This window comes from Lineus longissimus, chromosome 19, assembly GCF_910592395.1.
Source record: "Lineus longissimus chromosome 19, tnLinLong1.2, whole genome shotgun sequence".
Taxonomy (NCBI): domain Eukaryota; kingdom Metazoa; phylum Nemertea; class Pilidiophora; order Heteronemertea; family Lineidae; genus Lineus; species Lineus longissimus.
Window position 1 is genome coordinate 586,818 of NC_088326.1, and position 26,493 is coordinate 613,310.

General features: G+C 42.4%; 2 protein-coding genes across 8 annotated transcripts in view; one reads left to right on the top strand and one right to left on the bottom strand.

The window, feature by feature from the left end:
• Nucleotides 1-1,372: 1,372 nt before the first annotated feature.
• LOC135503139 (uncharacterized) lies at nucleotides 1,373-8,122 on the bottom strand. Its single transcript, XM_064796525.1, has 10 exons — nucleotides 5,038-8,122; nucleotides 4,727-4,862; nucleotides 4,385-4,482; nucleotides 4,051-4,176; nucleotides 3,543-3,749; nucleotides 3,249-3,411; nucleotides 2,894-3,029; nucleotides 2,604-2,779; nucleotides 2,195-2,282; nucleotides 1,373-1,976 (listed from the first exon to the last, which is right to left on the bottom strand). The coding sequence occupies exons 1-10, from the start codon at nucleotides 8,083-8,085 to the stop codon at nucleotides 1,871-1,873; spliced, it is 4,284 nt and encodes a 1,427-aa protein (XP_064652595.1). The 5' UTR covers nucleotides 8,086-8,122; the 3' UTR covers nucleotides 1,373-1,870.
• Nucleotides 8,123-10,806: 2,684 nt separating this feature from the next.
• Nucleotides 10,807-26,493, top strand: part of LOC135503497 (diacylglycerol kinase theta-like) — a 31,473-nt gene continuing 15,786 nt past the window's right edge. For 3 of the 7 annotated variants that reach the window (XM_064797116.1, XM_064797117.1, XM_064797121.1), the window contains exons 1-9: nucleotides 10,807-11,218; nucleotides 15,970-16,049; nucleotides 19,382-19,484; nucleotides 19,784-19,866; nucleotides 20,104-20,238; nucleotides 20,569-20,716; nucleotides 21,533-21,595; nucleotides 22,721-22,735; nucleotides 24,501-24,578. In XM_064797116.1, the coding sequence (XP_064653186.1) occupies nucleotides 11,026-11,218; nucleotides 15,970-16,049; nucleotides 19,382-19,484; nucleotides 19,784-19,866; nucleotides 20,104-20,238; nucleotides 20,569-20,716; nucleotides 21,533-21,595; nucleotides 22,721-22,735; nucleotides 24,501-24,578 (898 nt within the window). In that variant the 5' untranslated portion in view covers nucleotides 10,807-11,025. The remainder of the gene's footprint in view (nucleotides 11,219-15,969; nucleotides 16,050-19,381; nucleotides 19,485-19,783; nucleotides 19,867-20,103; nucleotides 20,239-20,568; nucleotides 20,717-21,532; nucleotides 21,596-22,720; nucleotides 22,736-24,500; nucleotides 24,579-26,493) is intronic. The other 4 variants (XM_064797118.1, XM_064797119.1, XM_064797120.1 and 1 more) reach the window with 4 other exon arrangements.

The following is a 26,493-nucleotide window of genomic DNA, read 5'->3' on the forward strand; positions in this document are numbered from 1 at the left end:
GTCTCCGGTCACGGGTTCCTCGAATCGTTCGTTGATTTGCTAGTCTCAGTACTGGCGGGCTGCCATTCTCGCACATGTTACTGTGGGCCGGGGGGGCCCCAAAATGGACAAACGATCGGCAATGGCTAGAGCTGACTCAAAAAGTGGCTAGGAGGAAAAAATTCACAGAGCCAACCCTGGTTTATACACTGGTCACCGTCTTGTTGTCCTCATGTCAACACTTTCTATTCTTCAGAGAGCTTCTCAGAAAGATACCCCAAGGATTCACGACTGACATTCCATTCATCATACGAGGTCCCGCGCATGCGTAACTGGTATAAAACGTGCAAAAACCCAACCGACGAAGCTTTGGAGTATTATCTCAACGAACTGAACAAAGGGCCGGTCAGGTCTGAAAGGCCAAAGGTCACAATGCAGCGTTTAAAAATTTGGTGGAAAAACGAACGTCAGCGAGAAAAGAAGTTACGGAATAAATCGCCAGAACCCGGGACGTCGTTTACACAAGAAACGGTGGAACAGGATTCAGAACAGTATCCGTTACCTGAGGAGACGGGAGAGTTGTTTCCATGCGTGCCACCAGGGGGCGTGATGGGCACGAGTAGGGAGCCGACATTACATCAAGTTGTTGCACGTCAGTGGAAAGATTAACGTTGAATTTCTGTCACTGGACTCGACATTCAGCTCTGCCTGATACAGCTTACATCGGTACTGGAATCATGAGACTGTGCTGCTAACACTGAGCACTGGATTTCAAAATGTGTTCATAATAGAAAATAATGAAAAATATCTAAAATATTCTGTCTTTATTATCAGCCTAAAGGTAAGCATCATGATTTGGTACATTTGGCAGCTATCACTTGTGAATGATGCAGAAAACGGTGGACATTGAACAATTAACATATGTATAACATTTGTGATACTGTCAAATCACTTGTTTTGATTTTACAGTACCCAGTGATAAAGTAATAACTTTCGTGTGTAGTAATATTGACACAATGAGTGCTCATCCAACGACAAAATGCACGATGGTTTGGACAAAGATTGGTGGGTTTAACATTAATCTATTAACACCCTCAGCGCCAAACCACGTAGATCTACGTGGCCCAAATCCCCGCTCCCCTTTGAGCTGGTTATCGGAGTCTCATGGACTTCATGAAAGAACTACGCCATCGCCATCTTCAGGGCAAGTTAGGAACTGAAACGACAAGAAGAGGTCTTTCCAGTTCCTACCTTGCCCTGAAGATGGCGATGGCGTAGTTCTTTCATGAAGTCATTTAAAGTTCTGAACTACGCCATCGCCATCTTCAGGGTGCGGTAAGAACTGAAAAGATCGTTTGGTCTTTTCAGTTCCTATCTTGCCCTGAAGATGGCGATGTCGTAAGTTCCATGAAGTCCACGAGACTCCCATAACCAACTCAAAGAAGGGGGATTTGGGCTACGTAGATCTACGTGGTTCGGCGCTGAAGGTGTTAAATATGCTACATTGAGAGGAGATTTTGTAGATACATCCAATGTGACAAAGATACAGGAAGACCCAACCAACCCTCCATCCATACTCCACACATCCACAGTGTAGAAGGCAGACATCTCACCCTATGTTACAAGCCTCTCAGAAGATGGCAGCACTGTGACTTTCACAACATGTAAACATAATGGCCCCCAGACATACATGTATAACATTATTATATCTATATAAAGACAATTAGCACCATTCATTTTATCTACAAAATAGTTATCGGGACAGTAAGAGCTACTGTTATCAGGGAGGTTGAGAGCAGCGAATATCCCAATTATGTTCAGTAATCACAGTCCTTTCTAATCGAGGTAACAACCCTACTGCTTCCCTCTGGTGGTTACTTCACCTCACACCTCAGTGCTTCCCCCTTGTGGCCAGTATGTCCTCCTGCACAGCCTTGATGGAGACCTCCGGTAGGAACTCTTCCACCAGCAGATCAATCAGGCAAAGAAAGAAATGTCTGAAAATAAAGACGACACCTTATCAGCATGTCAGGAGAAAGATGTATTCATCTTTTTCACTCTTTATTGTTCGTTTTGTGCCTCTACGATTTGACGTTATTGGTTCAGTAACTCAGTCTTCAGCAGTTGTACAAATAAATGATTTTGATAAACTGTTTTTCTTCGTCACTACTTTCAATCATGCACAGACCACCATCATATCGACCTTGGCACCTACCTATTGATCTTTGGGTGCTGGACCGAATTCAGGACTTGCTCCACGCAATGGTCAAAGTTGTCAGGTCCTGCCAGCAATGGGATCAGAGCTGAAAAGCGGGATAATTGATATTGAGCAAAGAAGCCTTGAAGTTGCTTCTCAAAGGCCTATTGAGCAGCCTCATAGGCATCGGGTGGTAGTTAACACTGGTGGCTAGCATCAAGTAGATGATGTTGGCAGTGTCTCAGATCGACTTCCAATGACACCGCTGCATGACCGAGCTATAGTACCCATTGTAAAACAACTGGAGAGCCATCTTACAATACTGAAAGAAACAACTGACCAATGTATATTCTGGAATATTCTGCGCAGACATGGGAGTTCCAAGTTTCAAATCATACTATCAAAAGAAATTTCACTTTCTCCTGACCTGGGAAGAATTCCTTTAGACATTGCCGAGCCAGCTGTTTCGTCCGGTCCTTGTCTTCCTCAGTCTTTGCCAGCTCTTCATACGGTCGCTCCGGCCAGACGGCTTCTCGCAGGAGGCGGAGGTACTTGGAGATGCTCTCGGTGCTGGTGATGTCGGCTATTTCATTTTTCAACCACCTGGAAGTCAATTCGTACTATATCAGGAAGAGGTTACTTCAAACTGTAAGGCAGATAAGTAATGGAGTTGGGCACTCAGGTATCTTTGAAATTTCAGGAAAAATGAAAACTTACTTTTCAAAGAATGTGCCAATCACCATCTGGAATGACTCGAGGACCTTCTCCTTGCACAGGGCAATCTCACATCCATTGGTTGTCTGACAGGCCAGGTCCAGGATGGTGTGCGAGAGGACATTCTTGTGCAGCTGATCTACAATGAGAACACAACAAGAGCATAATTGAAAGCTTGCACTAGGAATCACATTTTACTGAGCAGACATCGATGCCCGTGTCCTGGGCTCTGGGCTTGCATTGAGTGTATCAAAGTGACAGCCAAACGATTGCAAGTATCCCATACACATGACTCTCTGTTAAAACATAGACTATTTCAGTAAGACAAGTCTACACTTGTTTCCCGTGTTCCTCTTACCATCTCCCGCTGACTGCATCACATCTTCGTCATCATCATCTCCGTCATACGCTTCTTGAAAGTCATCATCACTGAATCGAAGCGACTCGGTCATCTCAACGCCGAAACTATCAGGTGAGAACAACTTGGTCAACAAGTGGCGGTCGAGGCCAAGCTCAATTTTCTGAAATGATTTGTAAGAATAACAGTCAGTCTTGTTTAAATATCACGCACTGGGCACAATCGAAGACTATGAGATGGGCTGTGATGGATTGTCAGTCGGATTATCATTCGGCTAAACGAACGGCCCCTCACCTGTTTCTCCGATGTAACAGCGAACTGGACCCTCAGAGCATCCACATCCTCAGACGGCAACCTCTCCACATCTATCTCACGTTTGGTTGGTTTCTTGACGACAGATGCTGGATGTGCCTCCTCTAGTGTTTTCGCAGGCTTCGACGTCAGCGTTTGGTCGATTTTGTCAATCACCCCACTCATGCCGGACTTTGTCTTGTTGAAAACCTGAACATACATACATTAAACTTCTTTCTTATCCAAGAATCATTCAATGGGAGGACAAAATCCCACAACTTCTGTAAGTTCTTATAAAACACTTTATATAGGACAGCTGTACTGTTTCTAAGAGGAGTGAACATATTGTGTTACCCTTAGCCATTTTGGCCTGTTTTGAGAGTAACACTGGCTGAGCATCAAACCCACGACCACCTGATCAGTAGGCGGACTCTCCTCCACTAGGCCACTGTGCTTCATGTTCAAACTGAGTACATGAGTTTCAACATATAATGACATCTTCAGCACTTACTTTGTCAATCCAGCTGACAGGAATGTCCGTCGCCTTCTTGACGAAAGCTAAACTGGCATCGCTGTCGTATGCCAAGAATTCCCGCATTTCTCCGCTGTAAACAATAGGCTTCTGCTCCAGGAGAGACTGCAATACAATAGACACAAAAATAACAGGTTAACACTGACAAATGGTGACATATTGTTGGCGAATATGGGACACAAGGTTATGGTACAAAGGTAAGAATGGTCAAAATCTATCCAATGACATGGCCATATCCTGATTTTTAATCATCAGCACTTACAGAAATCTGTTACTTCACATCATGGTCACTTTGATCAGCGTTATATGTTACCTGGATATATTTTTCAAGGAATTTCCTCCGACTTTCGATGCCATCTTTATCAAACGTCCCAAAAGGAAGAGAGAACCATTTACTCGGAGCTTTGATACCTGGAGAAAGAATTTATGACACATCTTGACTGGCTTCTTAATACATGTCATCACAGTACGGCGGCCAGCCTTTCTTTGAGTCTTCATGTGACTAGGCAGGAAGGTTAATCCGTTATAAACAATCTTGTAGTGCATGCTTGCCTCACTAGTAAAAAGTTATACTGTCAGTTACATGTACCCAAGGTAGTCAGTTATAAATCTTCAGAGAAAACACATAGAATAATGGCATGGTTTTTGAGTTTACCTTTTAGATAAGCCCTCAATCGTGGATTCTCCTCCAGTCTCTCCTGGAGAATGAGAAACTCCTTGAATCTCCGCTTGACGTTCCTTGGCACAGGTTCTGGCTCAGATGAACCCTCTAATAGGTAGTGGGCTAAATACTAAAAAAATAAACAAATGGTCAAGGTTTAAATCAAGGAAAAGACTCTGAGAAACTTAAATGCCATTATGGTTTGATTCCAATTCTTATTCAAAGATGAAAATCATAAAGACTGTATTTTTTTCAAAACTGTCACGATTCGCAAAACTTGAGCAGTTTACAGTGATGATACTCACCTCCACCTCATAGACCACAAACGATCCATGTCCTCGATCCTGGATAACTTCCGTCCGTGGAACTTGCAGAGCCGTGTAGAGCGACGGAATCCAGGTGTCAATTCTGGGTCCCTTCTCATCCGTGATTGGTAATGATGGATCTGGTGATGTTCCCCTCGATGTCTGTGACTGTTGCTCCCACAGGGCTGGCCTCGTTGTCCCATAGGATATATTCCCTGCTCCAGGACTGAAACTAGAGTCCGACAACACTGCCTGACTAGAATTATGTTCCATGGACATTTTCCCACTTCCTGGGCTGGAACTTAGACTGGGGGTCCTTCTGGGGCTGAAACTTTGCTCCGAGTGGCTTGGGCTGGAGCTCGGAGATGGCAAGCTAGGCAGGTTGTAATCCCGCACCTGGTTAGACTGGCCTACCAGATTAGGGCTCGACATTGGACTTGGCATACTCTTTGGACTAAAGTTTCTGTCAGGAGTTACTCGAGTCTGAACAGGATAGAAGTGCTCACTACCTTGCAATGGAGTATTTTGAATATGACTAGAACTTTTCACTTGGTCCGATGTTGGACTTATTGTCGGTGTTTCTGGTGTCAACGTACTGACACTGGTCAATGACTGCTCCAGACTTGTTACAACTGATGCAAGGTTTTCCACCAAACTGCCTCTGAATGCATGTGTGTCATCCGGGCTGTCGACAATTTTGCTCATATCTGTTCCGTCCACTGAATCCATGCTGACATCCCCTGCGGAAGAATTGAAAGGAGACAAACTGCTATCCGTGTTCTCATTAGACGAAATGACCAGATAGTCCGACGCATTGCTTGAGTTACGGAAAGTGCGTGTGGAGTACTCACTCGGATCTAAATGATGACCGTCTGTTGCGATGCCTTCAGTTAGTGGCGGGAGCACTCTCGGTGGAGAGATCTCTGCACGGCTGCGCTGACGCACCCGTAACTGGCCCGTTCCTGGGTCCTGATAGACCTCAAACATGTCAATCTGTTCGTAAGAGGACATCTTTCTACTGCTTTCCGGTGCTGTGAACGGTTTCAATGTAGACAATCCTGCAGCATCTTCTTCATCACTAGTAAGAGAATGCAATGACTGGCGGCGGGATTTCTTCTTGTCAATTGCCGTATTTATAGAATGTGCATCGAGGTTTTCAGCCATTCTGTCCAAGTCTCGTGGCAAGGAGGAAAACTTTGTCAAACTTTTCACACTTGGACTACGACTTTTACCTGGTGCTTTTGAAACTGAGGTAGATGGCGGTGTTTTTGAAATAGGTGTGGACACCTGTAGCTGTATGATTGGAATTGTGTCAAAAGATAGCGCACCCTCCTCGGTGCCAGACTTTTTCTGCTGTGTTGTACCAGTCATATCAGAACTCAACCCATCAGCTGAATCACGCCTCAAATCACCTTGTAAATTCTTGTCTTCTGGTTGGTCATTCTTAATGGACTTCACGGGCACAATATTAAAATGTTCAGCAAGCACTTCAGGGAAGAACACGAACTCTTGATTTGCACCACCAGTACCAGACAGCTGCCTCAGTGAATCAGCACCATGCCCCTCTACTGACACACTCGCAATGGTCTCCCGCTCTTGCTTGGCTTTTGATTTTGACTCATATTCAATGATGTCGGAAACATTTTTCAGAGGTGCTTGACGCGGCACTATTCCCAGTTCTATTTTTGAAGAACTTTCTTGTTCCTTTGCACTTACCATCAGGTTCGGAGTCGAAGCACCTGCAGAGTCGTCTTCACTATGTTTTTCAGGTCTCAAGCTGTCTTTCAATTCAGTATGGTTGCCTTCCTTTTCCATTTTGGTGGTAGTGGACTTCTGAATGCTCACTTTTTCAACAGCTGTTTGAGAATTGCTACTTTGCTCCAAACTACTACCGTCTTTATATACTATCAACTTTTCTTTTATAGCCAACAACTGTTCAGAAATGACATCGCCATCATCGGTTAGAATCTGGATAGTTTTCTCATGAAGAAAGTCCGGCTCACAAAGCAATTCTAACAGCGGCACAATAACGTTGCAAATCAATATATCAGCAAACATGTCTTTTACTGTCACACAGTTATATAATTCTGCAGATAGGAGGCGTTGTAAAAGCACATCCACGATTGCTCGTAGATATTCCACTTCATTATCGCCACCTATTAGTGCCACATGAAACTTCAAATTGTTCTGATAGACTTCTTCGATGGTCTTCACTTTTATGAACTCATTTTCAGCAGTTGGTACACTCCCTCGTCGGCGAAACCGAGGCTGGTGGTCGAATGTTTTTGTCGCCTCCTGGAACTCTTGTAAATGGCACATATACAGTTCAATCACTTTGCTTATAACGGCAAAGCGATCGATTGCGGCAATCCGAGCATAAGCAGTCGCTGTGATCTGATCAATAAGCTTCTGGGCGTTCTCTGCACCATGGTTACCAAAGCTGACTTGCTGGTACCATGACAACACAAAATCTTTCATAACCAATGCACAGATCTGCTGGATTTCGGCCTGAAGGTTTACCTCTGCAGAGTTGTCCCTTTTACGATTTGATTCAATATCATGGAATTGCGAATGAAGACTCTGATAATTTGAATATTTATCAACATCACTTGCATTTAGTTTGGAGCATGAATTGACAATCTTGTTTCTTTCAATATTTTTGTCTGATTCATCAAGCAACAATGAACCTTTCCCAATCGGTATTTTCAACGATGCCAATTGTGTTTTTCTTCCATAGAGGAGATCAAACAATAACTCTTGTGCGGTCTGTAATCGTAACAATGTCTGGATCCTATCAAGGCCATACCGCTGTTCCTGCCATGATGCATTGACCCCATCTGAACTTCTACTGACGTGACAGGTAAATGCATAGGATAATGTACAGGCGATTGTGTACAATGCAAGAGGCACCCAAAAATTGGCAATAAACGCCAAAACCAGGAGAAAAACTGCACATATTAGGCTCTTCTGTAAGCCAGTAAATATGGATAAGTGATATAAAGTTCGCCTGATCTTTTTTAAATGCTCAAACAGTGTTTTTGAGCCCATTTTCTGGAAATTTGTCTGCAAGAAATTTCGGGTCTCATGATACGTCGTACAAAGCAAAAACAAACTTCAACTTACAAATTTAAAATGTGATTTAAATGAGACAGTATTACTCCTAATATTTGATAAAGCATTATTAACAATAAAAAATATATATCAAAAGATAAAATTAGCTCACTTTGTCAGAATTTTATTTTCAAAATATATGTTTTGTTCTAAGCGGCTTTCAACAAAAGAACATCGAGCACCTGCAGTGTCACGTGCCCTAATTAAATTAAACCTACAGGGTGACACAGCAATAACGGGTTGGTTCTAAACGCGGCATTGGCATTGGCAATCTATCAAATATTCGTTTTAATTCATATTACTCAGTTATTCTGACAAACATAATCCTTATTATACTTAACAACGCATTATAGAGTTTTTGTTCCAGATAAAATATACCACAACTTCGTTAAACCCAAACATAGACTCTTTCACCAGTCTCCTCCATTCACTCATTACAGAGACTGGTACTTGACGGGTTGTGAGCTCGATTTGGGGGCGTAAGCTTCCGGTGTCCGGTGACTTGTTTTCTGTTGGATGGGTAACCTCGATCCAAACGAATAATCTGCAATACCAGAGCGCTCGGCATAACCAGTGCATCCACTGTGTGCACTGAAAATTTATGGCTCGCCTCCGGTTAATCAACAGGCTTCCTCGACCCTTGCTCCTCCCCTCGCACACGTCTTTAGTGCAAATAGACTCTCATACCTTTGCTCAATATCGGGCTCTACACTGGGTGAGTGACATAGCGATATCAAAACCTCGATCTGCCCCAGGAAATATGCATCTCGGAGTATATGAGGGTTTATCAGTGCTTGGAGAGAAACTTAGGGCCGAATGAACAGAGACACCAATCGACAGGAGAATGGTTTCGATGATACTTGTTCATGCCGATTACCTTAGACAAAAAAGCCGTCAACGCAAGGCCATTTCCGCTTTCTGTAACCAAACCCTGGTCATAGATAAAGAGAAACGAAAAAAGAAAAAAAAGTAAAGACTACAGCGGGAGTCGAACCCACGACCAGCCGATTCAGAGTAAATCGTTCTAACCGCTGGACCATCAAGGCTTTCATATCTGACCACAGATTTTCTGTCTGCCTAATACCGCTTGTTCTACTAGTTATTGTCCTCACTAAGGGGTGGCAGCATAGACAATTGACCTGCAACGCACCTGCTACGTAAGTGGGGTTAAACCATGGATGTAATGCCGAGAGAATTTCCACAATATATAATGGTCTCACTGGGTAGTATATTGATAAGATAAACCACAGATTAAACCAGGTTCATATTTGCTTTGACTCAATGAATGACGGATCTGAGGGAGCTGGTTCAGGGGTTCCAGCTGTAAATCGTCCCCCGCCCTAAAAACGGGCGATATTTTTAAGTTTTAGTAATTGCCTAGTTCCTTTTTCTTAGCTCAGATGGCAGCACCAGAGAAGATGCGTGTCGTTCGGATATATCAGCTTGGAGGACGTACCGGTGTAACATCTGTGGTTGTTTCCCATGTGTCAGTGTTTCCAAACAATAGGCAGCTAGAGAGACCATGACTTTTCAATAGGGGGAAACACAGAAAAACTTGTCAATCTATCTTTTAGCGTTCCCAAACAATGAGGGGAAACACTCAAAAATAGAAACACTCAAAAACATTACACCGGCGGTGAGGTTTTTTTTTACAGGTAGGTTCGTACCATTGTGTACATTGACAGCCAATCAGAGCTCAGTAACTTCAACTGACGTCATCAAGTAAAGAAACGAAAAAAAACCTCGCGGCCCAGAGACTTGAGAGGGCATAACATGATGGCATATTGACCCACAGCCTTGGACCCACAGTAGGCAAATTCTCAATTGCATGTACCGTACAAAGAACACCAGGGACTGCCGCTCTACGTCGGCACAACCGGATAGGCCTGCATCATACTCTCAACGATCGTGCCCTTTATATTACCTTTGAGGAGGGCCAAAACCAGGTTTCTCGCAGGGCAATCAACCCTCAATAATCTGCTAAAAGGTGCAACCGTCTGGTCTTTTAATGAGTCTTTTGTTGATATCAAGAGCACGGAAAAGGACACTGTGACTGTGCCACTTGTTCAGTCCAAAATATCGTTTAACCAGTGTGTCCTGCGTTGACTCCAGCTTCTTTATATCGTTCTTTCTATCGGCATTTGGTTACCGATTATACAAAAGCACCGGACATGTTTCCTGGGGGGACATTTTCGACTGTTACACCGGCGGCCCTTTTTGCTTGTTGCGGTTCGCAGTTCACCTGTTAACTTCAAAGGTCAGGTTGAGGTGAAACCAACTTTACATCAATAACATGATATGTAATCAATCCAAATTAGGTCAGAAGTTGAACAATTGTTTTGACTGAGACAAAGTCACTGGCGCGGCACGCGCCAAACCGAAACAGCTGCAGGCGACCACACAATTAAATGCTGCAATCACCATAGCGGGGAGCATGTTAAAATTAGCACCCCGGGATGCAGCACGCGTGGCCCATGACCTAAAACCGACTTATTTCCCTCTATTTATAGGCTTTATGACACTTTTAGCATCTAGCCGCGTGCCTTGGTCTTAGTTCTAAGAATTCTAGGAAAGTTTGTATTGTTTCATCTAGGTGGGGCACGTGGCGACGGTGCTTCGCGGATAATATTTTATGTTGCCTCGGTTTCGGCCGTACTATCGCCATCATTTCCGCTAGCTGGAAAGATGCTCTAACATAACAGAAACCCACAGAATCCCCAGACAAAGATGGATATATACAAATCTAACACTTGGTAAAATCCAGGAGGGGAAAGCTGGATATCTTTTCGATTCTTGAAGCGGGTGCGAGCGCGGATTTAGGAATAAATGCGAAGATAAGCGCAGTTTTTTGGGAGTGGATTTTGTGCGGTTGCAGTGATGGCGACGGCGATGGATAATTTTGACGGCGCGGTGGATCCCGATATCGCGACCATGTACGGACGCGACCACTTGGAGTTCAATCCTGGACACGGTCATTTCTTTGTGAAGAAGACTTTTCATAAGCCTACGTACTGTCACCATTGTACGGACATGCTCTGGGGGCTCATCGGACAAGGATATGTATGTGAAGGTACGTTAGATCCTCTCGAACATAATAATGAGATAACTCTCCATCCAATGGCGGGGAGCAATTATTATTTCCGTGCCCGCGCCTCTGGCTGGCTTTTAAAATCTGTCAAATACCACTCTATAATGCTAATATTGTAATGATTTTATGAATCTTGATTTGTGTTGACTGATGCTAGGTTTCTGATAAGTTATATTGGTGTTAAAGGCGATAGTTTCGTTGTAAACGCACTTAATATTGCTTCGGAGATTTTGCCGTCCAGGTGACGTTAGGTGTGTGTTTATCATGATAAGCAATATACACAGTCAATACACCTTGCTGTAATAATGCATGATTTTGATATGATGATATAACAGGGCGGGAAAATGATGTTGTGTAAATATACTGTTATCAAGTGTGTTATGTTGGTTACTGGAAAGGTATATAGGCCTAACCATGATAACTTATAAGTCATTTATCAGTCTAGATTGAAAACCTTGCTGGTTGTCATCAATTTTCAGCAGCACCAGAAGAGACCTTGGCAGAGGCTAGACAGTGAGGCATATGTCCCTGCAATGAAGGATAGGCATAGACTACTGAAGAAATTGACTTATACATGTATTTTTCTTTATCAATATGCACATGATTATTCATTTATATCAGGAAAATGCTCTTGCTGGAACAGAATTATTATCCCTGAGAAGTATTAAATCAACAAAAGAGGCCAATCTCTTTTGTGTATCAGCAGAGTTTAGGCCTTCCCTAATAAACATTGCCCTTCTCCACTATTTAACTAACAAAGGAAATTAACATAGGGGAAACCTATGACTAAGAATTGATAAGTACTATTCTTTATTGAGTCTGTCTTGCTTGAACTTTGAACCTCCCTTAGTAGATGATACTTCCCTATCAAGGACGCCCTCTCTATTAAGGTTGCTGTGCCAAATTGGTAATTTCCATTTTAATTGACCTTGACAATGAGAAACACCTCTCAATTAAGGACAGCATTTGTCAGTCCAAAGGGTGTCCTAATAGAGAGGGTCAACTGCAATGAAGTAATTTAAAAATCCTCGTGATAGGATCATCTTGTACCCTTTCGCATCGCAGTGTAACCACCATCGACACCAGTCAGAAAGCCCTGAAATAATTTTTTGCCATTTGGACGTTCTCAATCAGTGCCGCCACCATAAAGAATTATCACATTATAAACAGGTGTCGACTGTCGTTAATTATTATCATCACCAATATTACAGTTGTTTTGACACTGATTTGCTGATGGATCAAAACCCGCACGATTTACAATGGTTTTGAGCAAATTATTCCCTGCATCAGCACTAATCATATTGTCTCATAACCTTGTCTCCAGTGGTCCATTTCATATTGCATAATGCATGGAATGTACTACTCAAAGGACCCTGATTATGAGGTTGATTGCTCACCATGTTTGCCTTGTCCTGATTCATACACATTTGTTATTGAATGCATTAGTATTGATACTGGTTGTCATCGGCAACGGTGTTGTATAAAATCTGGACTGATAATGACCCCCTGGTGTGGATGGGAATTAACACAAAATTAAAGGTAAAGTGGCCTGTGGTGTTTTTGTCGGTTTCGTTTTCATTGATATAGTTCTCATCCCTTAAAGTCGCTTTTCATACTTTATCATCAGCTCTGCCTCCCCTGGCTGCTTAGTCTAATTAGGTCTCTTTGGTGAGCAATCTTTAGTATTGGCAGTTACGCTCTAAAAATAACGAGGCCTTGGACACCTAGGGATATTGATACAGTAAATATTGTGAATATTATCCCGTCAATCCATAACCGACAACATATGACATTATAAATTACAACTCTTAACTACAATCATTGATTTTCTCAACCTTCATCGATCAAAGTTCGATTTTTACTTTTAGGTATGAAGGTCGTTTTTGTTTTCATTTTATTTATCGTCTGCTTTGTGTAAAGTGATGCCACCCGCCCTCACTTTGACTCTGAGATGATGATTGAAAGGTCACAATATGATTGGTCAAATTTCAAAGGACAGCAACCATTTTATCGGGAATTGTTTTGTGTCGGATATCGGGAGCGTAAATGGTGTTTATGATTTTGATAACTACTTGGTTGACATATAAAAGTGACGCCAATTTAAAAATTTAAAAAATTTAATTTGAGATTGCCAATTTTTCCGTGTTGTGAATACATCCTGACTATATCATCACGTCTGCTCTTGTGTATAAAATTGGTTTGATTGCTATGCATAATCGGTTGGCGCTTTTGCGAAAACTAATTATGCTGTCAATATTACGCCAAGTGGTTATTTGTTGACAAGTTAATTACATCATTAGTGTATGGATGCTGACGTATTGTTTTATAAGGATGGTTACAGCTATAGGATGATTGCTATGGACTTGTTGTCATTTGCACATTTATCTATCAATAACATTTTCAGTTGTCAATTATAGTCCGCTAGGCTATTTTGCCTTGTTCCAAATGTGGTTAGCTATGTGAATCTTCTGGCAAAGCACCAAGTGTCCGGCAAAGTTGGGCAAGAAGGTTTCTTGAATGTAACTTGCAGTGGAAACAGGCTGGGTACACAATTCCCAGGGTTGCTTCAGAAAGTTGGCTGAAAATTTGTCTGGGCAGACTGTTTTGCCTGAAAGCATAACATACTTTGATAAAAAGTTCTCCAGAAATTCTCAAGTGGATAAAAAACGTAGACACTTGCTACTGGCAAAATAATGTGCAAGCTCACCTATAGTACGCGAAAAGATAAAAACGTAGTTTGCAAAGGCTGATCGCAGCGTGACCGATATTTACGGCTGAACTCATAGGAGGCCAGGTAACCTGATTTGACCAGCTGCTATTTATAGCTCTGGTTGCGCTAAAAATAAATGACGGAGTATCGTGCAGAGTTAAAAATAGGTGTACAGGTCTAGATCAGGTCGTTGTGGTGATTTGCGGCAGCTGTTGCGCGTAAGATTTAACCAGAACCAGCAGAGCTTGATTTTCTGTAGGTAGCGGAGAGATTGGGACATGGCAGGAGGAGGATGGGGAGCATTCATTGCGTTAAAGTAGAGTTGCTTTAGTTTAGGGTTTCCGGCTGATCTGAATCCAAATATTTGAAAGAGAGGTATGTGTATTGTATGCACCGGTCACCGATCCGATGCTTAACTTCTACTCTGGGGCCAATGCGCCAACCACTGGGCCATAAAGGAATTGGCCGGCCATATACTATACTATACATTATTCCCCCCTTCGGACAGAGATGGATCGTCCTCGATCCTACTTAGCGCTTCATGCGTCTCAGTACCGAACTACAAATCCAGAGCTCGCATCGCGTGGGAAGGTCTGCCAGATGTATTGTACGCGCCTGTCACCGATCCAAAGGTTGACCGCGCTCAACGTTGCTTAACTTCCACTTTGGGGCCAACGCGTCAACCACCAGCTCTAACAGAAAAACCATTACCAACCTCATGAATTAGTCCATGTGGTGAAGTTGGTGAATTGGCTCAATTTCAATTGGCGGTCAACTAAATACCGCTGCAGAAATCTATTGCGTTAGAGTTTAAACATTCGTGCTTTAACTTTTCGTTTGACAGCGAATTCATGAAAAATCGCGATAATTTGACAGTTTACAGAACTGGTAATGTGAGAGATGTGGTGAGATGTGAGATGTGAAAGATCCTGTAAAATTGAACAAACAGTCTGTCACCGTGCACTCAATTCCGTACAAAAAGTGTGAACATTTGTTTTTGTTGGCTGGTCCGATATTGGCTATCAAGAAGTAGGCTCCTTTACCACTTGTAGTTCACAGTCTACCGGCCTGCAATGTTATGGTTTCCCCACTTTGTGTTTACATTCATTCTTAGATAAGCCACCCATTTCTACACCTGGGTGAAGTAAAAAAACCTGTTGAAGTGGCCTGCCCGAGGACACAGTGATGGCGTACCTTTATAACTGCAGCCGCAGGCTAGTCGGGGCATTGATATCAAAAGGCATCAACCACTTTCTGATTTTCGTCAATTTGGTTTTCGGTAGATATCCTTGCAAGGGCAGATTTGTAAACAACTTTTAATCGTGTGAACACAGCAGCTTCTAATCTGAATGTTGAGTATAACGCTGAATACAACACATCAACTGTACATCACCAGGCTGTAAGTCTGAACACTACTATAACAAGTGCTGCTAAATGCATTTGTCTATAGTTCCTCTGAAAGTCATGTTGCCATGACGACATCATCCCCATACACCATCGAGGCGACTTCTTTCATCCTTCGAAAGGAGCACGGAGTTTCCACCTGGTATAGTGATCCGCGTCGTGTATGATGGCTCGAGCTGCCCTCCGTCAGTCTCATGTATCGCTGTATCTAAATCTTGGTTCATGTAAAGGATACAGGTTTGGAATTGCCTTCTCCAAGCATCTTTGAATTGAACTGTAATGTCGCTGTTCGCTTGCTATCTCTGAAGTCAACTAGTAATGAAACATGACAGTTCAAATGTACTCCTCAAACTTGAAGGCAAAACCTGTCGGTTTATGACTGTATTGAATTCCCCAGGCAAGTCTGATACTCATCGAGGGAAAGAATGAATGGTTAGATGTCTTCCTAAAAGACATATGTGTTCTGTTGTCCCAAGACCAAACTCGTCCAAAGAAGCTTTTGGGGCCTACCTGCATCTTGCCTCATATCAAAGATGGCTGCCAAAATCCAAAATGGCTGCCAAATTGTCTATAATTATTGACTCTTAACTTATCTTAGTTTGCTTTTATCTCTTTTCAGTGTGCAATTTTGTTGTCCATGACAGATGTGTGAAAACAGTCGTGTCACCCTGTTCCAGTATTGCTGTAAACCTAATCAAGGTAAGTAACACTTGTTGTACTGTACTTCCACAGATTCGAAAACCTCGTGTTTGAGACTCGAGTCTTTGCTGTCAAAAAACCTGGTGGGCAGCGCTTGCTGCAGCCTAGATTCAAAATGACCAAGTGTGTTGGTAACAGATACAGCACGAGGTGCTGCTGCAGGTAAAATGATCACCTAAGAAGAACATCTGACTGAAACTTGTATATTTACTGTTAATATCTCATGCAGATTGCTATAAATTGTGTTATCCGCATTTAGGGCTTTACAGATGTCAGACTGCCAAGAGTTGAATGTTGAATGTGAGGGATATCTTTTACAGATGTCAGACTGCCAAGAGTTGAATGTTGAATGTGAGGGATATCTTTTACAGATGTCAGACTGCCAAGAGTTGAATGTTGAATGTGAGGGATATCTTTTACAGATGACAGACTGCCAAGAGTTGAATGTTGAATGTGAGGGATATCTTTTACAGATGACAGACTGCCAAGAGTTGAATGTTGAATGTGAGGGATATCTTTCACAGATGACAGACTGCCAAGAGTTGAATGTTGAATGTGAGGGATATCTTTCACAGATGACAGACTGCCAAGAGTTGAATGTTGAATGTTGAATGTGAGGGATATCTTTTACAGATGACAGACTGCCAAGAGATGAAACTTGCATAAGAAGGCTATGAGTTGAAACTTGCATGTGAAGGCTTTCTTTTACGGATGATGTATTATTACGCTGGATGAACCTTGCATGTGGATGACAGCTTACCCAAAGATCTTTTGCAGATGGCTATCATGTTGTATTTTGCATGCATATGATGTCTCTCTTTTGCAGGTAGATGGCCAGTATCATCTGCAGATGAAACTGACTGTATGCCATTGCGAATTCTTTCAGTTCTCTTATGTTCATTCTATTCTTTGATAAAGCTCTCATCCCAACCGACCCTGATTGAAAATCTACAGAACGAACTCCCGAATGTGATCTAGAATTAGAATTAGAATCTTATTGTGGCGATCTTCTGACGACAGTCTTGAAACGTTCACCCGTTCACTTCCGAATCAGTATCGTGGAGGTAAAACACATGTGACTATCAGTTTCCATAGCAACGGCTCTTGTACAGGCTGCGCTATTGATTCGTAGAAGCAGTGTGGATGTGTCTATCTCCGGGGGTACAGGCTAGAATATGGCCATACTGTCTATGCAGGGTAGGGTAGGAGACTCCCGGCCTGGTATTCTAGGGATGGGGGAGGTCCATTACTAAAGTGAATTCCTCAGATGGTTTGCGGATTTGGGGTGCCTGGCTCGTGGTAGGCAAGCATCTGGCCGCTCTCGACTCTGCAGGCCAGGGTAGGATTAGCATGCCTGATGATATTCCAGGGACCTGAATCCTCTCTATTCTTGAGGTGAATTCTATATCAGGTGCGTGGTGTTGATTTTCAGGCAGGACAATTGTGCCTTGCTTGGTGGGTTTGAGACAAAGCAGAAGTGTTCACATGCAGGGTCAGGCTCAGAAGCCTGGTATTCCAGAGATGGGCAGTTTGGTTTCCAGTTCCTAGCTTGGTGGTCAGTCTTCAGTCAACATCTTCAGCATGCAGCCTTCAGTCTTCAGTCTGGACACCATCTTCAGTATCCAGCCTTCAGCCTTCAATCACCACTGCTGTTCTGAAATGAATGGTTGAGATGATCAGCCTTCAATCTTTGTTGACGAGTCAGGGCACCAGCCAACGCCAAACATCTAGATCTGACAACACAGCCTTCAACACTCCGATGCTGCAGCATCCCTAGTATAATCGGCAGCCCTTCAAACATGGCAAATACCATTATTCGATTGGCGCATACGGGTTAATTGGGCTTCGTTGTTCCAGCTATCTCAATGACATCGCAACGCAATTACCAGATTTAATAGATCCACTTCACCGAATGCAATATCGGGCTGTCGCCAGCATTCCTTAGTCGCAATGCTCTATTTATAGATCGAGGATTATTTATAGAATCGGAGCAAATTGCGGTGATGTTCTGCTGCACAGGGAGGGGCGATCGAAAGGTCAAAGGTTAAGAGGGATCGCGAGGACACGATGTGCCACCATTTTGCTCCGAGTGATTAGATTGTGGTGAGAGAATGGAATGATATGTCTTTCATTCATTGAGACTGTGGTGTCGTATGGGTTTGTGGATGATGGTTATTGAGGGATCAGATTGGTGATCAGATGCATCTGTTAGCTATACTTCTGCCACCTGTCTTCATGGTATGGTCAAGGAAAACATCAGATAAGGTGTTGTCACTGATGGGTTTCCTATCGAGTAACTTATCTTTCGATGAGTTTTCGATTGATGTGTTCTGAAGTCAATCAGTTCTCTAACGACGGACACGTTTCATACATGCCAAGAACTCATATCTACCTCCGACCCAAAGGGCCTACCTTTGCCCAAGCAGGACACACATTCTGACACGTTCAGCTTCAAGGGTGCCATAGAGAATACTGGTCTAGTTTCTCTTGCAATGCATGTTAATGTCAGCATTGGTAGGCCCTACATTGACATCGTATGCATAGCAAATCCAAATGCATACATGGCAGCTCCCTTGCTGACTCCAATACAGAGGGACCAATGCCAGTCGCACAGTCTCAATATCTCACCATACTCCTATATGATTGTATGACGGGGAGTGTCGATTGCATTCACAGCCCGCCGTAGATTAGAACCGTATGCATACAGCGACGTAATAATGTGCAATTTCCGTGGAAACCATTTGAAATATCAATGTTCATTGTCTTTTGGGAAAGTTAGAGTGATTCAACCAGGATGTTGTTGGTGGGGTTTCCCCTAACTATGGGTTGGTTGCTTACTGTATTGATTTTGGCCTCTGGGTAATTTTGATAAAAATATTCGTTATTTGAAGGAGAAAAGCTGCTTGGTGGTTTGTAAATACATCACAATTGGAGTGATATTATTAGAATATTATTGGCTCTGTATTGCAGGTATTTACAGTTCTCCTGATAAAGACCATTCCCTTCTAATTACAATGGTGAATAGCATATGAACATTGGGCATTTTTCCGCCTTAATTGTCTTTGGTGTTAGATCGTGTGATGTTTATGTCAAATTAGTTGCCGCAAATAGTAAAAAGAGGATTGTCCCTCTAGTCAAGTCCATCATCATCATCAATTTTGGCCTTGTGTCCGAGAATTAGGACTTTGCCATGTTAGCGTAATTCACCCACACATGGAATTCTGATCAGGTGATATGTTCATTATCTGGTGTGAGTAAGGCAGATTCAGTCTGTTCGAACCATTACCAATTCTGCATGTTTTCTGACTTTTTGTCACAATTTCTCTTTCCAGAATCCTGTCGCTCACTGCTGGTCAGAACCTGCGCATTTTAAACGGAAATTCTGCAATGTTTGTCGAAAACGATTGGAGGATAGTTGGGCAATCCGATGTGAAAGTAAGCATATTCGTCTGTTTGTCAGACAGGGGAGAACCCACGGCAAGAGTAGCCAAATCTCTGTCACGACCATCATGGTAGTAGGCCTGGAGCCAGCCTGAAAAAGCTCTAAAGCAGAGACATAGGCTGATAGGCCTGCAATTGTGGCAAAATGCAGCAAAATCTCTTGATTAGCCTACAATCCTGAATCCTTGCCTGTCCAGTATGACATTCACAAGACCCTTGCCAGTGTCTATGAGAGGTGCCTTGCCTCAGACCACTCTTTATATGAAATCAACTCTTTTTGCACTTCGTTTCAGTCTGTGAATATTATGCACATCTAGACTGCCAAGATTTTGTCGTCAGTGATTGTAAAGAGTGTACAACATATAGTCCAAATAAAGTGAGTATTGTTGAAACGGTGTGAGGCTAGCGTTCTATGGTGGTGCCAAAAGCCAGAAAGCCACTGCCAGAGTCAGAATCCACTCTGGTAGTGGCTTCATTCTCCCAAGTCTGCGGTCGAAGACCGAGCTGAGTCAGACACCGAACCTGAACATGATAGCAATCACTTATCAATATGCTTTATTTTGAGAAGTTTGAGAAATTTGATTGCTTATTGATTCTTGTTTCTTGTTTACAGCAGAATTCAGCGCCACAATATCACCATTGGAGGGAGGGAAATTTGCCGGGCAATTCCAAATGTATAGTTTGTAAAAAAACTTGTTGGTCTTCAGAGTGTCTGGCTGGTATGCGATGTGAATGGTGTGGAGTCACAGTAAGTACAGGAATGGTCGGAAGTAACTTTGCGGTGTCAGTTGCTTAAAAGGTGGCACCTGGAACCTTTCTGATGCTTCTCAATCAACTGGTTGTTCTCAAAGAATCGCACTTCCTTGGATGCAGACATAAGTTTTGAAGATTTTGCATTGGTTTCTCAGAATAAAGTTGTCTTTCGGGGCCCAGTTGCTGAGTGGGATTTGGAAACGCCAGCGTTCGCTCAGCTAAGCATGACGTTACTGCTCTAGCAGCTTGGCCCTGAAGATCATGATGACTATGATTTAGGTCAAGATATACACTTGACATTTACCACGTTCTATCTTCTTTCCAGGCTCATGCAACTTGCTACAAAACGCTCCCTGTAGAATGCAACTTTGGGATCCTGCGGGATATAATGTTACCACCAAACTCTGTGTCGCTTCCTCGACTAGACAACACCCAAATATCTATGGAAACCATTATAGGATTGTCAAAGAAAGGTAACCAATCAGATACTTACTTAGTTAAAGGACCAACAGGGTTATCAAGGGTACTATTGCACATTGAAGGGGTAAGACGCCTTGTCCTTTAACGTCCACATCCTAATTTCGCCACAGGAGTCCTATCATTTGCCGTATTGTGTCACCTGCCAGACGAGATACTTCGTAAATATCTATGGAAACGGTAATAAGAGAGACGGATTCATATCGCTCAAGTTGACTTTACATCGAGTCTGACATTTGAGCAAAGTCGCTGACATACTGATGCTAAGACTTTTGTTCAGGTTCTTTAGAAGTTAAGATCTTGGCTCTCATTTTCCTGTTTTTAAGTCAACCAGGCCTCTCAATTACACAAAGTAGACACTGCTATAAGGTGTTGGTGCTCAAAATAGAGGGCCGCGCAATTAGGAAGATCAATGTAACTTTGGTATTGAGAGGCCGGTTGATTCCAGTGGGTCATACCTCACAGTAGAGGCCAGTTGATTCCAGTGGGTCATACCTCACAGTAGAGGCCGGTTGATTCCAGTGGGTCATACCTCACAGTAGTTCTGTTGCTGTCACTACTTGTATTGGGTGAGCAGTGCTACTGGAAATGTCCAATTCTCTAACGGCTGGGATTGCGATTTGCGATACCAAATACTTTCAAATTCTGAATCCGCCGTACTTATTCAACATGCTTTGATGCGCCCGCGAACAAGAGGTTTTTGTTGTAGCAACTTAAGATATCACATCGCAGGTGGTAGCGACAAATGTTTCTTGTTTGTGCGGTGCTGAGGGTCAGCTATTTGCTTCTTTACACATAGTTCATCATTACAGCTTCCGTCAAACGGTCGAAAGACGATAAAAAAACCATCGGTGCTACTAATAGCTCTTCATCAGGTTGCGTATTATACATCACGTTTTGGTCATTTGGAGGTCACTCGTTACGATAAAAAAGCATGAGGTCACTGTTGCCTCCCCCCCTTCTATGCTCACAAGTTTGAGTGGCATGCAGCCTGAGAATTTTCCCTCGATGAATGCGTGAAACGAACACAGCAAGATGAAGTGTTGAAGATTCTCTGGTCACCACTTTGTTATTCATAAGTGGAGGTTTAGGGCTTAGCCAGCATTGTATTAGCTGCTGTAAATACAGTAGAACCTCTCTATTAAGGACACCCTCGGGACTGACAAGTGCTGTCCTTAATAGAGAGGTGTCCTGATTAGAGAGGTCAAATTGAATGGAAACAAACAATTTGAGGCCAAAACTAGTGTCCTTAATAGAGAGGTGTCTGCTAAGGGAGGTTCCACTGTACATGTATATACCCCAAGTACCTCTGTGGAGACTAGAATAGTGATAGTTGTTCTAAAGCACTTTGAGATAGACCCAGGTCAGTATAAGTGCTATAGAAAACTGACTGTTTAATATGTTTTAAGACCCTGGTGTACATGTGATCGTGGATGCTGACTTGGTCATGATAGCTGCAGCTGTGACCGACTGCTGTCCCATCGTAAAGAGTGACCTTGGTTTTCAGCACATGCCTGGTTGATAACTACTGTCCTTCTGGGTGACTCTTGGTTGCGGTATTCTCTTTTTCTCTAACGACACTGGTCTGCTGTTTCCAGGCGGACTTTTACTACATGCTGTTAACCCCATATTTTTTGGCTGGTCGTTCAGGTTTGTGGGATGTCAGTTGGCTGAAATTTGCCAAAATAGTTTGAAAATGAATCGCGCTAGGCGCTATAACTCCTGTAGATGGCGCTGTGAGTGGATGACCTTTCTCTGTATGAAGATGCAGGGTCAACGCAAACTCCTAATGATGGTTACAGCATAAGGGGTTCTCAGTATTCAACAAGTTTGCTGCACCGCACATAACAACCGCATATTAACCAGGTTGCCGATCTCTCCTTATTGGCTGATGGTTTGCAGCACCAAGTTCTAATTGTACAGGAACTCTCAGCCAGAAAAGGGTTAAAGTGCTTTTGCCTCCCAAATTTTCAATTCTTTCCATTTCGCTTTTCTTTTAGGCCTGGGATATTTAGGTAATTATTGGATGACTTTATGCACCGTTTCGATATTAAATGGGCTGACGCGATGTCGGTTTTGGCTTCTTCTTTGGAATTGTTATTTGGAAGTAGATCTGTTTTTCTCTTTATGGTTTATGGATCATTCAAAAAGAGTAAAGTGCCCACAAGTGATTAAAATCGCTGCTTCCTGTGATTGAAACTGCATGCGATGATGATGCTCATTTACGGCCGCAGATCACAGTTGTACTTGGTGATGTTTTTAGGTGGATGGTTGCCATCTTCCCTCGGAATGACTTCTCTGAGACATCAGAACTGATAAAGAAACTTTGTGTAGATGACCCTTGACACTCTCTTCCAAATTGATGGAGCTTTGCCTCTGCTTTTAAAAGATGACGTTGGGAGTTTTTAGGTGTTGGGGCAGCTGTTAGGTTATTTGTTGTATTTACTTCATCTTGTATGCGTTTTATGTCACGTTCATTCACAACATTTGATGTGATGTGTTCTTCACTAAAACTGGTATATATTGCTTGGTACGATAGCTTTAACGGCTACGAAATGTTGCTGTGTGCACCGTCCGAACAGACAATAGTTAATGTCATAAGATATTGGAACAGTCTGTACATAATTCGTTACACTGCATGCATATTGTACTGTAATCTGGTGTAGCCAGCGAAAAAACAATCCATTTCAGATTGGCATCGGTGGTTCTGTTTTCCATTAAATTTCTTGATTAAAATCGTTTTCGTTTGGGATTTTATTGGCTATTTTTGCCAAAATGACAGATGCGCTGTTGTTTTGATTACGGCAGATTTGATACGTTGACTGCCTGGTTGAGTATATTGACCATACGTTCTGTACATATTCGCCATATTCATCAAATTAACGGGCTATGGGTGGTGCCATCTATCTGAGGATTTATACATTAAGGTTTATTAGAATTATAATAAAATATTCTCTGTGGATGTGTATTGCACATTACATATTACACATGCAGCTTTAGCATGTGGATTTGTGCTTTAGGAAAACGGGAGCCTGATATGTGAAGTCTCCGGCTCGTTGAGATCAAGGCAAGATGTGGGTTGGCATAAGACAATGGGCCTGGTGCTTCCCTGATGTGGGGCATTTTCAACAGCACCTGTTTGTATCTTGTTTGTACACATTGACACATTTTCTCACAAGTAATTTAGTCACATCGTCTGTATTTTTGTGATTTTGGGCAATTTTGCCAGTGCTATATGGTTGTGACATTGTCTTTTTTGCAGAAGGTCCCTGATCTAATATCAAATATGGCTGCCGGGTGGCCATCTTGGATTAAAAACAGTTCTCTCCTGACATTAGGTCCCTTTTAAAAACCCAATAGACTGATGAGGCGAGACTTTTTTTATACCTTGGTTGGCGTGCACAGAAAATGTGAAGACTTTTTAAAAATAATTTTGTCATTTAGCAAGCCCACCACACCCAAAATTGCCGAAAACCCCCCCCAAAAAAAATTATTTTGTCATTTAGCAAGCCTGCCGCACCCAAAATGGCCGAAAACCGAAAAAAAAATTTATCATTTAGCAAGCCTGCCCCACTCAAAAATCGCCGAAAACCGCAAAAAAATTAAAAATTAATCATTTAGCAAGCCTGCCGCACCCAAAATCGCAGAAAACCGGGAACATTTTTTTTTTGTTCTACCCTCCTCAGCTTGTCCCTGGATGAAAAAGCACGCTAACCAAGGTATAAAAAAAGTCTCACCTAATCCAGATTATTTTCTAACACGACTCTTCGTCTCTTGTAGAGGACGCAGCCACGCCACAGACCACTGAGCGCGGACATCGAAGCAAAAGCCCAGAGAAAACCCCAAGCAGTCACAGGGGTAACTGACATTTCGAATTTTTACAATTTTTTCTTCTAAATATTATAATAGCATGGCAGGGTCTTGCGCAGCTATCCAACCTCTTTGATCAGTAATGGAATCTTCCAGCATGACTTTTAAATGATGAAGTGATAAGTTTGGAAGAGTCTATTTGTTTGATAGGTTGGATGGCTGCTTCATGCAGTTTCTCCTCTTCTCCCCAACCTCAAATGTTTTCTGTTTTTCACCACATGATGTTTTGTAAGTGGGGCATGCTATGAGTTGCGTACAGTTTTGGATGGAAAAATGTCAACCATTGTTGTCGGTACTTTACTAAACAATACTAACACGATAGCAGAGTTGAATTGATGAAGAGTCAACATTATTGTCTTGCGATTGTTTTGTGATATCATTCGTTACAAAATAGATTTCCTGCACACAATTCAAGCAGGCCAAGAGAATGGACGACTCTGTTAGGCTTGTGGCCTTAGTGTTTGCTAAGATTCACCACCTCGACCCAGCAAAGCTCTAACTCGTCAGTTATCGGTCCCAGTTGGCAGGCAGAATGTATCATGCATGTCAGAGTCCTTGATGTTAGAATGCATTCGTCATAACATCACGCCTCCCTGCACATCCCATAATGCAACAGGCACCGATTAGAAGCCAAGGGTCCCATATTAACGTAGTCTAGTATCTTCTTTGACAATAATTGGCAGAAGGGGATGCTTCCAGCTCCCTGTGGACTGGATCACTTACCCACCACAGCAGAACTTTACCAAAATGTCACTATTTTCAAAACACAACCTTTAATGCAGGCAGGGTGCTTACATGTGTGCTTTATGTAGTCTTTGGCGGACTTGATATTCTGATATGATCTTTCTTGATGACGATTTATTGTCGCATGCTATGAAACAACAACTGTATTACAGTATTCTTACAGTTTTCTTTAGTAATGTTGTGTAGTCTAGGAAAAATAAAACCTTAAGAACTGAAGACTCATCCGAGTTGTCCGATTCCGGGTTGACCACAGGCATTTGCTCCATTTTGGCCAGAACTTGAAATCTTAAAGCCATTAGATCTCCTTCACAATAAAGTGAATACCCATTTCAAGGGTGGGAGTCTGTAATCTTGAAAATAAACAAGTCACTCCCAATCTTGAAATAGGCATTCATTTCATTTTGAATGAGTTCTCATTGCTTTAAGATTTCAGGTTCTTGGTCTGTTGGGGGGACTGATTCCCCAGGACCTGGCAACTTGTATTTATCTTTGAGGCCATTAGATGGGTTGATAGAGCAGTTCGTTGTGGTTGTTGTTGATTTCTGTTCTAATCCAGACGAGAAATGCATGTGAAGACCTGCCAGAGCTGTGTTTAGAGGGGTCTCTTGGCTTTGCTTGGGTTCAGCGGTTTATCAAAGGCCTATTCCGTTTGTCCAAAATTTGAAAATTGAGCTTGAATTTGAAAATTTCCTATTGTTTATACACATATGATATATTTGTAAATTTCAACAATGCCGTTGTGTTGGTTGATTAACGAATGCCAAGTTTCATCAAATTTGCCTGCATCTCCACTACGGCATTGTTTGTTTCTATTTACCTGTGCCACAAGGAAATACAGTGAACACAAATAGCTTAGACCTTTATTATTATTAACACTTTAACGTTTCATATCGCTAACCTGTTCAGTTCTCAAAAATCAAATTTCTCATTGTTTTAAAGGCTCAGTACATCTGCCAAAATTCATACTGGGAAAACATGTGAACCTCTACTTTGCATTAATGGTCGGGTCATTATGAAAGGGCTAATGCAGTAGGACTGAGTCTTTAAAGCTAAAGTGACAAAAAGGAGCTCGACTAAGGCACTTCAATTTAACATTCATGATTTTTGCGGAATTTTGCTATTTTGCTCAAATTGAAGTACTTGGTCTTTCTTATCATGT